General features: G+C 41.2%; 1 protein-coding gene across 4 annotated transcripts in view; it reads left to right on the top strand.

The window, feature by feature from the left end:
* The window catches only part of LOC106586061 (collagen alpha-3(VI) chain), a 48,173-nt gene that overhangs the window by 11,528 nt on the left and 23,468 nt on the right, over window positions 1-13,177 (top strand). For 2 of the 4 annotated variants that reach the window (XM_045707912.1, XM_045707911.1), the window contains exons 16-33: window positions 201-812; window positions 1,120-1,731; window positions 2,039-2,650; window positions 2,958-3,569; window positions 3,875-4,486; window positions 4,784-5,395; window positions 5,636-5,970; window positions 6,141-6,219; window positions 6,328-6,473; window positions 7,459-7,551; window positions 7,724-7,777; window positions 8,164-8,235; window positions 8,364-8,390; window positions 9,331-9,375; window positions 9,674-9,727; window positions 9,854-9,916; window positions 10,183-10,248; window positions 10,480-10,533. In XM_045707912.1, the coding sequence (XP_045563868.1) occupies window positions 201-812; window positions 1,120-1,731; window positions 2,039-2,650; window positions 2,958-3,569; window positions 3,875-4,486; window positions 4,784-5,395; window positions 5,636-5,970; window positions 6,141-6,219; window positions 6,328-6,473; window positions 7,459-7,551; window positions 7,724-7,777; window positions 8,164-8,235; window positions 8,364-8,390; window positions 9,331-9,375; window positions 9,674-9,727; window positions 9,854-9,916; window positions 10,183-10,248; window positions 10,480-10,533 (4,760 nt within the window). The remainder of the gene's footprint in view (window positions 1-200; window positions 813-1,119; window positions 1,732-2,038; window positions 2,651-2,957; window positions 3,570-3,874; window positions 4,487-4,783; window positions 5,396-5,635; window positions 5,971-6,140; window positions 6,220-6,327; window positions 6,474-7,458; window positions 7,552-7,723; window positions 7,778-8,163; window positions 8,236-8,363; window positions 8,391-9,330; window positions 9,376-9,673; window positions 9,728-9,853; window positions 9,917-10,182; window positions 10,249-10,479; window positions 10,534-13,177) is intronic. The other 2 variants (XM_045707913.1, XM_045707914.1) reach the window with 2 other exon arrangements.

Here is a 13,177-nt window from a genome sequence, read left to right as displayed (position 1 = left end):
TTGGATTTATTTCATACCTCTGTAGGAATGTTCTCTATGATAGCACTCAGTCCAATGCACACATTGCCACTTTCTTTGAGTGGCTGTTTGAGATTAGGGAAAGGGATGACTTTCATGTGATAGAAGAAGCTTTGTCCTGTTTTTCCCTTACCTATGCAACATTTAATAAAACTATTTTTCTGAACATTCACATTCTCTAGTTGAGAGTCAGGCTCCCAGGAGGGATGTCGTGTTCTTGCTGGATGGATCTGATGGCACAAGGAGTGGATTCCCAGCAATGCGGGACTTTGTTCAAAGAGTAGTGGAGACACTCGGTGTGGATGAGAAGAGAGATCGCGTGGCTGTGGTCCAGTACAGTAGAGATCCAGCCGCCCAATTCTATCTGAACACATACACAACAAAAGGAGAGATACTCAACACTGTAAGAGGTCTGAGACACAAAGGTGGGAGACCTCTCAACACTGGAGCAGCTCTCCAGTACGTGAGAGACAATGTCTTTACTGTCTCCTCCGGAAGTCGACGCATTGAAGGTGTTCCACAGTTACTGATTCTGCTGAGTGGTGGAAGGTCCTTTGACAATGTTGACACTCCAGCCTCTGCTCTGAAGGAGCTTGGGGTCTTGATCTTTGGAATTGGAACAAGGAGCTCGGATAGCAGAGAATTACAAAAAATATCCTATGACCCCAGTTATGCTCTTTCCGTGTCTGAATTTACTGACCTCCCCAACGTCCAACAGCAGCTTCTTTCTGCTATGAGCACTGTCATTGTACAGGTCACAACCATGACACCAACAGTAATACCAACAATACTAGGTAAGAAAAATATGGTTTTGATCAGTTCCATTTGAGTCTCTTATATCAGGATTTGAGTATTAGATAGCTTACACATTTTAGGTAGATGCCTCCCGTGGCCTTTCATGTTGGATTTATTTCATACCTCTGTAGGAATGTTCTCTATGATAGCACTCAGTCCAATGCACACATTGCCACTTTCTTTGAATGGCTGTTTGAGATTAGGGAAAGGGATGACTTCAATGTGATAGAAGCAGCTTTGTCCTGTTTTTCCCTTACCTATGCATCATTTAATAAAACTCTTTTTCTGAACATTCACATTCTCTAGTTGAGAGTCAGGCTCCCAGGAGGGATGTCGTGTTCTTGCTGGATGGATCTGATGGCACTAGGAGTGGATTCCCAGCAATGCGGGACTTTGTTCATAGAGTAGTGGAGACACTCGGTGTGGATGAGAAGAGAGATCGCGTGGCTGTGGTCCAGTACAGTAGAGATCCAGCCGCCCAATTCTATCTGAACACATACACAACAAAAGGAGAGATACTCAACACTGTAAGAGGTCTGAGACACAAAGGTGGGAGACCTCTCAACACTGGAGCAGCTCTCCAGTACGTGAGAGACAATGTCTTTACTGTCTCCTCCGGAAGTCGACGCATTGAAGGTGTTCCACAGTTACTGATTCTGCTGAGTGGTGGAAGGTCCTTTGACAATGTTGACACTCCAGCTTCTGATCTGAAAGAGCTTGGGGTCTTGATCTTTGGAATTGGAACAAGGAGCTCTGATAGCAGAGAATTACAAAAAATATCCTATGACCCCAGTTATGCTCTTTCCGTGTCTGAATTTACTGACCTCCCCAACGTCCAACAGCAGCTTCTTTCTGCTATGAGCACTGTCATTGTACAGGTCACAACCATGACACCAACAGTAATACCAACAATACTAGGTAAGAAAAATATGGTTTTGATCAGTTCCATTTGAGTCTATTATATCAGGATTTGAGTATTAGATAGCTTACACATTTTAGGTAGATGCCTCCCGTGGCCTTTCATGTTGGATTTATTTCATACCTCTGTAGGAATGTTCTCTATGATAGCACTCAGTCCAATGCACACATTGGCACTTTCTTTGAATGGCTGTTTGAGATTAGGGAAAGGGATGACTTCCATGTGATAGAAGCAGCTTTGTCCTGTTTTTCCCTTACCTATGCATCATTTAATAAAACTCTTTTTCTGAACATTCACATTCTCTAGTTGAGAGTCAGGCTCCCAGGAGGGATGTCGTGTTCTTGCTGGATGGATCTGATGGCACTAGGAGTGGATTCCCAGCAATGCGGGACTTTGTTCAAAGAGTAGTGGAGACACTCGGTGTGGATGAGAAGAGAGATCGCGTGGCTGTGGTCCAGTACAGTAGAGATCCAGCCGCCCAATTCTATCTGAACACATACACAACAAAAGGAGAGATACTCAACACTGTAAGAGGTCTGAGACACAAAGGTGGGAGACCTCTCAACACTGGAGCAGCTCTCCAGTACGTGAGAGACAATGTCTTTACTGTCTCCTCCGGAAGTCGACGCATTGAAGGTGTTCCACAGTTACTGATTCTGCTGAGTGGTGGAAGGTCCTTTGACAATGTTGACACTCCAGCTTCTGATCTGAAAGAGCTTGGGGTCTTGATCTTTGGAATTGGAACAAGGAGCTCTGATAGCAGAGAATTACAAAAAATATCCTATGACCCCAGTTATGCTCTTTCCGTGTCTGAATTTACTGACCTCCCCAACGTCCAACAGCAGCTTCTTTCTGCTATGAGCACTGTCATTGTACAGGTCACAACCATGACACCAACAGTAATACCAACAATACTAGGTAAGAAAAATATGGTTTTGATCAGTTCCATTTGAGTCTCTTATATCAGGATTTGAGTATTAGATAGCTTACACATTTTAGGTAGATGCCTCCCGTGGCCTTTCATGTTGGATTTATTTCATACCTCTGTAGGAATGTTTTCTATGATAGCACTCAGTCCAATGCACACATTGGCACTTTCTTTGAGTGGCTGTTTGAGATTAGGGAAAGGGATGACTTCCATGTGATAGAAGCAGCTTTGTCCTGTTTTTCCCTTACCTATGCATCATTTAATAAAACTCTTTTTCTGAACATTCACATTCTCTAGTTGAGAGTCAGGCTCCCAGGAGGGATGTCGTGTTCTTGCTGGATGGATCTGATGGCACTAGGAGTGGATTCCCAGCAATGCGGGACTTTGTTCATAGAGTAGTGGAGACACTCGGTGTGGATGAGAAGAGAGATCGCGTGGCTGTGGTCCAGTACAGTAGAGATCCAGCCGCCCAATTCTATCTGAACACATACACAACAAAAGGAGAGATTCTCAACACTGTAAGAGGTCTGAGACACAAAGGTGGGAGACCTCTCAACACTGGAGCAGCTCTCCAGTACGTGAGAGACAATGTCTTTACTGTCTCCTCCGGAAGTCGACGCATTGAAGGTGTTCCACAGTTACTGATTCTGCTGAGTGGTGGAAGGTCCTTTGACAATGTTGACACTCCAGCTTCTGCTCTGAAGGAGCTTGGGGTCTTGATCTTTGGAATTGGAACAAGGAGCTCTGATAGCAGAGAATTACAAAAAATATCCTATGACCCCAGTTATGCTCTTTCCGTGTCTGAATTTACTGACCTCCCCAACGTCCAACAGCAGCTTCTTTCTGCTATGAGCACTGTCATTGTACAGGTCACAACCATGACACCAACAGTAATACCAACAATACTAGGTAAGAAAAATATGGTTTTGATCAGTTCCATGAGTCTCTTATATCAGGATTTTAGTATTAGATAGCTTACACATTTTAGGTAGATGCCTCCCGTGGCCTTTCATGTTGGATTTATTTCATACCTCTGTAGGAATGTTTTCTATGATAGCACTCAGTCCAATGCACACATTGGCACTTTCTTTGAATGGCTGTTTGAGATTAGGGAAAGGGATGACTTCCATGTGATAGAAGCAGCTTTGTCCTGTTTTTCCCTTACCTATGCATCATTTAATAAAACTCTTTTTCTGAACATTCACATTCTCTAGTTGAGAGTCAGGCTCCCAGGAGGGATGTCGTGTTCTTGCTGGATGGATCTGATGGCACTAGGAGTGGATTCCCAGCAATGCGGGACTTTGTTCAAAGAGTAGTGGAGACACTCGGTGTGGATGAGAACAGAGATCGCGTGGCTGTGGTCCAGTACAGTAGAGATCCAGCCGCCCAATTCTATCTGAACACATACACAACAAAAGGAGAGATTCTCAACACTGTAAGAGGTCTGAGACACAAAGGTGGGAGACCTCTCAACACTGGAGCAGCTCTCCAGTACGTGAGAGACAATGTCTTTACTGTCTCCTCCGGAAGTCGACGCATTGAAGGTGTTCCACAGTTACTGATTCTGCTGAGTGGTGGAAGGTCCTTTGACAATGTTGACACTCCAGCTTCTGCTCTGAAGGAGCTTGGGGTCTTGATCTTTGGAATTGGAACAAGGAGCTCTGATAGCAGAGAATTACAAAAAATATCCTATGACCCCAGTTATGCTCTTTCCGTGTCTGAATTTACTGACCTCCCCAACGTCCGACAGCAGCTTCTTTCTGCTATGAGCACTGTCATTGTACAGGTCACAACCATGACACCAACAGTAATACCAACAATACTAGGTAAGAAAAATATGGTTTTGATCAGTTCCATTTTCTCTCTTACATCAGGATTTGAGTAGTTGATAACTTACACATTTTAGGTAGATGCCTCCCGAGGCCTTTCATGTTGGATTTATTTCATGTTTCATTTATTTCCTTCTTTCAATAAAAAGAAGGAAGGGAAGCGCTGCTAAGGTACATAAAAGTAGGTTTGGTTGACAGAAGGTGCTCTTTGGTAAAGGGGTAAATTGTCCATCAAAAAGAAAGCAGGACCAAGGCTCTCTCACTCACTCTCTCTGGTCTATCTCTCTGCATCAGGCCTCCCTAAAGCCAAGGTTGCTGATATTGTATTCTTGGTGGATGGCTCCATCAACCTGGGCAAGGACAACTTCAAGGAGGTGATGGGGTTCATCCAGAACCTCATCGACCTCTTCTTCACTGAGCGTGACAACCTACAGATTGGCCTGGCGAGCTACACCACCGACGTCACCGACGTGTTCTACCTCAACACCTACAAGAACAAGGATGACATAATCGACGCCATCAGCCGTACCGAGTACAAGGGCGGCCGCAGGATCAACACGGGCACCGCCATCCACCACGTGCAGGAGAACCACTTCATCAAAGATAAAGGCAGCAGGAAGGATGAGGGCATCCCCCAGATCCTGATGATCATCACTGGCGGAAGGTCAGCCGACGACAGCAAGACCGCAGCTCTGGCGTTGAAGGCCACCGGCGTGCGCATCTACGCTGTCGGCGTGGGTGACATTGAGGACGAGTTGAACAACCTGGCGAGTGAGGCCTCCACAGTGGCCAGGGCTAGCACGTTTGTGGAGCTCTCTGAGCTCAACGAGCAAATCCTTGAGACATTGGACGACGAGGTGAAAGGAATCAAGCTGTGCAATGGCGTGAGCCAGGAGCCATCAAAAAGTGAGGACCATTTTACTTTTTCTTCCTTAGTGTTGGTATCAGGGGGACATAACATGGCATGTCTACTTCACTTCCTAATGCTTGTTTTACTTACGTTCACTTTCATATAGAACATTGATTAAAAAAAATACAAAACAACATCTACATTAAAAGTTGTGGTACAGAGAAGCTCCAAACACCAACAACAAACCAACCTCACCGTATCTCCTCTCTCTCTCTCTCTCTCTCTCTCTCTTTCAGCCTGCAGTCTGGAGGTGTTGGTAGGCTTTGATGTGTCCTCACCAAACATCTTCCAGGCCCAGAGGATCCTGGAGTCCAAGATGGGTGCCATCCTCCAAAGGATCACCAAGATGACGGGCATCAGTTGCTCGTCGGGCCAGATCCCATTGATCCAGGTGGGCATCCTGGCCATGGATGCCGCCTCAGAACCCGTCCATCTGGAGTTCACGGACAACGCCGACATGCTGTTTGAGGCCTTCCGGGCACTGCGCGCCCGCGGACCCTACTTCCTCAACGCCAAGACCATTGCCGCATATGGTTCCAGGTTCAAAAGCCGAGCAGCAGATACAGTCAAGGTGTGTCTGTTTTTCTCTTTTTTTAACTTCATGTAATTATCTTCATAAACATGGAACTGTGTGAGAGCAGATTTGAATTCTGTCATTTTAAGTTCGACTTGAGAGTAAAGCAAACAAATTTAAACAATTCATGATTAATGAAATTAAATGATTGTCCACCCCCTGCACAGGTTGTGATCCATCTGACTGATGGTCTGGATGGCCAGTATAATGAAATGAAGAGACAGGTTGAAGAACTTAAGATTTCAGGTGAGAATTATTATGTCTGGATAATAAGCAGTTGAAACTGCATTAACTGAGAAACATCCTGGACAAAGGGAATAGAATCTGAGTCTTATGTGTGTTGTGCCATGCTAGGTGTGAACAGCTTTATCCTGGTGGGTCTGGAGCGGGTACCCAGGTTTGAGGAGGCTGTGCTCCTGGAGTTTGGCCGTGGCTTCAGGTACACCAGACCCCTCAGAGTTAATGTCATGGACTTGGACTACGAGCTTCTGGAGGAACTGGTGAGTGGTGTCTTGGGTTGCAAAGCTACATGTAATTTACAAAAGTTACCAGAATCTTCTGTAATTAACAGGTAAGCTATGGCAATCTATGATACATTTTGTAATTTATACTTGAATAACTTTTAAAAATGTATTCATATATAATATTCACTGTTTTTTATCTGTGTCCATATAATACATTTGTTTCTAGTGGATAGACCATATGGTTCAAGAGAAAATATCCTTATTAATGAAAAAAGCACCTAATCCAAAATCTAATCAAAAACTCTTCCAACTATTGTCTTTTTCACAACTGCCATCAGTTTGGCCCCAACAAAGACCTATTGACATGGTATAATAAATTAAAGCGATTAAAGAAAAATATATTGAATATTTCATGCTGATTCCCTCATATTAAACTCCAATGGTATTCATTAAGTTGATGGTTTATATTTAAGATAATGTTTTACAGCATTGTCATTCTCTTCTTATTTTTAAATAATTATAATCATTTTTTAGTTGATTTTTTAAATATATTTTACATGTGATAAGGCCACACAGAGGGCCAGAGATAATGACAGACACTTGTGATAAAATTAAGTAACCAAAAATGCCACTAGATGTAATCTGATAAAATTCTATATCCTTGAAAGTGACCAAAATTCTGGTAGTTTACTGGTAAAATGTCAACCCCAGTGGTGTTACAGTCACTCACTACTGAAATGTTACCTGTTCTTGTACTTGTACCTATACTGTACCATACAGCCCAACTGCCATGTAACCCAACTTTGCCACACAAATGCTTTGAGGAAATAACCTGGAGAAATACTAAGGACTAAGCTATAGTATGACCACATTGAACATCTAAAGGAAGATAATTTAAGTCCCAGTCAAGTCACAGAGATGCACATTTTGATTGAGTGGATAATCAACCAATTATTTTGGCTGTACACAATTGTTTTTGTTCCGTCTTCAATTCCAACTTTGTAAACTTTCCAATTTACAGGACAACATTGCTGAGAGGGAGTGTTGCGCGGTGCCATGCAAATGCACCGGCACAAGGGGAGACAGAGGAGCAGTTGGACTTGGAGGACTGAAGGTTACTAATGTTCTTTATTATTATTACTTGACCTTAAGTATGCTAATATACATGTAAGTGTGAAAAAAATTCTAGGAACATTTTTCTGTAGACGATGAAAGGCCTTGTGCTTTACTATTGTGAGTTAGTTATACAGTGTACATTTATGCATAATATGCTACTTATCTTGCAGGGTGGTCCAGGCGGAGCAGGTGGAGCAGGGCATCCCGGAGATGAGGGTGGATCCGTAAGTCCGATTTATGTTCATACTGCATCTAAAACCTTTTTAACCCCACAAATATATGTGCAGCTTTCTTTCTGTCTTCTTTAGTAAGACTGTGCCCTCAGTCCACACTATACACCTGCTCTGAAGTTTAATAGTAATAATTCCAGATGCTCAAAGTGCAATCAAATCAAATTGTTTTTGTTGCGTGCACAGGATATAGCAGGCGTAAAACAGTACAGTGAAATGCTTCCTTACAAGCTCTTCCGCAACAATGCAGTGAATACTAGGTCACAAATGTGTAGGACCCTAGGTTGATGCACGGCAACCATCGTCCATCTCAATGTTATTCAATACAGTGTACGCTATGTTTTGTTACATGAAATCTCTTACTTCTCATCCTCTGACAGGGAGACAGAGGTCCTCCTGGTGTCAACGGAACGCAAGGTTTCCAGGGATGTCCTGGACAGAGGGGCATCAAGGTAAGTACCCACTTAGCACCACTGTATCAATCAACAGGTTAGTTGATGTGAAATCATAATGGAATGTAGTGCCTTTTTTGGTATAAAATATTTACCAATAGATATCTCTTTTTCTCTATCTTGATCAGGGTGGTCGTGGGTACTCTGGAGAAAAGGTGAGTTTTTGAAATTGAGGAATCATTACTTACAGTGCCTTCAGAAAGTATTCACACCCCTTGACTTAAAAATATATATAGCAAATAAAACACGAATATATCTTGATTAGATAAGTATTCAATTACATGTTAGAATCATTTTTGGCAGTGATTACAGATGTGAGTCTTTCTGGGTAAGTCTCTAAGAGTTTTGCCACCTGGATTGTACAATACTTGCACATTATTATTATTTTTTATTCTTCAAGCTCTGTCAAGTTCGTTGTTGATCATTGCTATACAAACATTTTCATGTCTTGCCATAGATTTGCAAGCCGATTTAAGTCAAAATTGTAACTAGGCCACTCAGGAACATTCAATGTCGTATGTGAAAGCAACTCCAGTGTATATTTGGCCTTGTGTTTTTGGTCATTGTCCTGCTGAAAGGTGAATTTGTCTCCCAGTGTCTGTTGGAAAGCAAACTGAACCAGGTTTTCCTCTACTGAGGGACCTTACAGATAATTGTATATGTTGGGTACAGAGATGAGGTAGTCAGTTATTGCACACAGAGTTAGTACATGTAACTTATTATGTGACTTGTTAAGCACATTTTTACTCCTGAACGTATTTAGGCTTGCCATAACACATGGGTTGAATACTTGTTGACTGAAGACATTCAACTTTTCATTTTTTTATAAATGTTTTAAAATGTCTAAGAACATAATTCCACTTTGACATCATGGGGTATTGTGTGTAGGCCAGTGACACAAAATGTTAATGTAATCTATTTTAAATTCAGACTGTAAAATAACAAAATGTTGAAAAAGTCAAGGGGTGTGAATACTATCTGAAGGCACTGTATGTTGAAATGATAATAGATACAGTATAATGATCACATAATATTGATGATTGTTTGAATGTTAATGATGAGTATCAACCCCCAACAACCCTTGTCTTCTATCAGGGTGAATTTGGAGAGATTGGCCTGGATGGCATCAATGGAGAAGAGGTAAGAAAAACTTAACTTTAAGATATTTTAAACTATGGCATGGACTGTCCTACCGAACTTCAAGGGAACAGTTACAGCTTTTAAAATCTTGGTCTCATGCCAGAAGGGCTTTTGAAATCCACTCTATAATCCACCATCTTACATAGCAAAATGTACCGTAAATCCAACTTTGAGTGGTTTTGCTTGAAAATGTTCCCACAAAACAGACCCACAGTAGTAGAGACAAATATGATGACTTATGATGAACTTTTAGACCACACTGTAATGTGTGGCTGACTGATTTATTGCCTTCCACTAGGGCAAGAGTGGAGTCGCTGGACCCCCAGGAGACAGAGGAAACCCTGGGAGAAGGGTGAGTCCTCTTATGGTCATTGCAACTTCACAAATATAATGTTTTGATACTTTTCCATGCATTCATTAATTTTCATGATTCTGATATGGCTATCACTCACATATACTTCTGTGTTTCTGTGTTCAGGGACCCAAAGGAACTAAAGGACTTGCAGGAGACATCGGGGATACCGGAATCCGAGGAGATCCTGTGAGTATCCTCTGACCGCTTTATTCCAGATCAGAGCTTGCTTTCTTTACATAATGATTTTATTCAGGGCCAGGGATGGGTACATTGATCCTGGTTCGATCGTCATTTGGTATTACCTTATAATGATATCAGGACAAGTAATGATTGGGATTCTTGTGGTAAATATAACAGAGAAACAAACTAAACTAGTCAACCAAGTATTTCTACCACATCATTAAGAGCCAAACTGATTCTGAATCTGATTCCATTTGCTTTATGTTTCCTAGGGAACCACAGGGCAAGATAACAACGTGGCTGGACCTAAAGGAGACCCAGGCGATGTCGGCCCAGTGGTAATGTCTTCCTGACTCTCTTCCTCTCGCCAAAGTATAATGTGAACTACTTTGGAGATTACAGTGTTTTGTATAGGAAATTAACTATCCAGTATCCAGGTATTCTTGATGTTTTGAGTGCTTTTTTGCCATTGCACAGTGAGTATGAGTGAGCATGTTCATCACTCATTTCCTGTTTAAATAGTCACTTAAATAGTTTCTCTCACTGATGTACTTTGTCTTGAATCCTAGGGAGAGCCAGGGGACGATGGTAAGATGGGAGGCCCCGGTGAACCAGGCAGGACGGTAGGACCACTCTCTCTCTTCTTCTCTATTACTAAAAACTATTGTCTGATATTTGGCTTAATGTTTCGTTAAACACAATAGCTGGGTCGTTCCACCAATTTGGTACCTTTTGAGTGTAACTTGGTAATAAAACAACATTTGATTTCACCTCATTTTAATATTTTGTCATAAAGAACACATTTTAATCAAATTGAAGTTTTCCCATCTCAAGAGACAAAAGAAATAAATGACTATAGTAAGTGCCTGTTAAGTGACAAATAAAGTAACAGGGTTGACTGTAACAGGGTTAACCTTAACAATGTTGACAATTTTAACATTTTAATATTTTGTCATAAAGAACACATTTTAATCAAATTGAAGTTTTCCCATCTCAAGAGTTAAAATAAATAAATGACTATAGTAAGTTCCTGTTAAGTGACAAATAAAGTAACAGGGTTGACTATTACAGGGTTAACCGTAACAGGGTTGACAATTTTAACATTTAATATTTTGTCATAAAGAACACATTTTAATCAAATTGAAGTTTTCCCATCTCAAGAGTTAAAATAAATAAATGACTATAGAAAGTTCCTGTTAAGTGACAAATAAAGTAACAGGGTTGACTGTTACAGGGTTAATCGTAACAGGGTTGACAATTTTAACATTTTAACATTTTGTCATAAAGAACACATTTTAATAAAACTGAAGTTTTCCCATGTCAAGAGGTAAAATAAATAAATGGCTATAGTAAGTGCCTATTAAGTGACAAATAAAGTAACAGGGTTGACTGTAACAGGGTTAACCGTAACGTGGTTGACAATTTATTCTTAAATCAGCCATGAATCCCCTTGTGACATTGGGAATGGATGCTTGTTGTGTGCAACAGGGAGTGGCAATCGCAAGCTTCACAAAATAATAACATTATTCAAACATTTCTAGCCTGTCAATATATGTGACCGACCGGCTCGTTTCGGTCTTCTGTCGCAACATTTGAAATTGTGTTTTTTCAAGTTGGATAAAAGTAGAGACTCAGAGCCCTTGAATATTTTGGTATACCTACTGGAGAGCTTTTCTTTGTCTACACCCATTCGGCATCATTCAGACCCTATTAAGCCTTAGCCCCACCCATCTCTTTAAGGATTCCCATGTGAGGCCATGTGCTAAAAAGAATGAATACGGTAGTGTACTAAACAACCTAGAGATTTTAAGACTAAAATACGTCTATTAACATGTTTGTAGATATTTGTCACAGTGACATCCAACATCAAACTCGTCATTGTCGTCATGAAAAAGTATAAACATAAAAACTACAGGCTGCATGACATCAGCAGCCTGGTAGTCCAAAATGACATAACGTGTGTATTTTAAAACCAATAAACCCATTTGTTTAACCTCTTACATCTAGACGTTCCGCTAGCGGAACACCTGCTCCAATATCCAATGATAGGCGTGGCGCGAATGACATATTCCTCAAAAATACAAAAACTTCAATTTTTCTAACATATGACTATTTTACAGCATTTTAAAGACAAGACTCTCCTTTATCTAACCACACTGTCCGATTTCAAAAAGGCTTTACAGCGAAAGCAAAACATTAGATTATGTCAGCAGAGTACCCAGCCAGAAATAATCAGACACCCATTTTTCAAGCTAGCATATAATGTCACATAAACCCAAACCACAGCTAAATGCAGCACTAACCTTTGATGATCTTCATCAGATGACACTCCTAGGACATTATGTTATACAATACATGCATGTTTTGTTCAATCAAGTACATATTTATATCAAAAACCAGCTTTTTACATCAGCATGTGACGTTCAGAACTAGCATTCCCACCGAACACTTCCGGTGAATTTACTAAATTACTCACAATAAACGTTCACAAAAAACATAACAATTATTTTAAGAATTATAGATACAGAACTCCTTTGTGCAATCGAGGTGTCCGATTTTAAAATAGCTTTTCGGTGAAAGCACATTTTGCAGTATTCTGAGTAGATAGCCCAGCCATCACGGCTAGCTATTTTGACACCCACCAAGTTTAGCCCTGACCAAACTCCGATTTACTATTACAAAAGTTTGATTACCTTTGGTGTTCTTCGTCAGAATGCACTCCCAGGACTGCTACTTCAATAACAAATGTTGGTTTGGTTCAAAATAATCCATAGTTATATCGAAATAGCGGCGTTTTGTTCATGCGTTCAAGACACTATCCGAAGTGTAAATAAGGGTCACGCGCACGACGCATTTCGTGACAAAAAAGCATGGGATCCCCTCGTGCACGAGCCTGAGTCTCATAGTACTGTGACCGGCCACTATCCAAACGCGCTAATGTTTTTCAACCAGGGCCTGCAAAGCCACGATTCAGCTTTTTGCCGCCTTCTGAGAGCCCATGGGAGCCGTAGGAAGTGTCATGTAACAGCAGAGATCCCCTGTTTTGGATAGAGATAATCAAGAAGGCCAAGAAATGGTTCTCAGGTTTTGGCCTGCCAAATGAGTTCTGTTATACTCACAGACACCATTCAAACAATTTTTGAAACTTTGGAGTGTTTTCTATCCAAAGCTAATAATTATATGCATATTCTAGTTTCTGGGCAGGAGTAAAAATCAGATTCAATCGGGTACGTTTTTTATCCGGCCGTGAAAATACTGCCCCCTAGC

This window comes from Salmo salar, chromosome ssa25 (assembly GCF_905237065.1).
Source record: "Salmo salar chromosome ssa25, Ssal_v3.1, whole genome shotgun sequence".
Lineage (NCBI taxonomy): Eukaryota > Metazoa > Chordata > Actinopteri > Salmoniformes > Salmonidae > Salmo > Salmo salar.
Note: the sequence above shows the minus strand (reverse complement) of the source record. Positions and strands in the feature narration are given on the sequence as shown.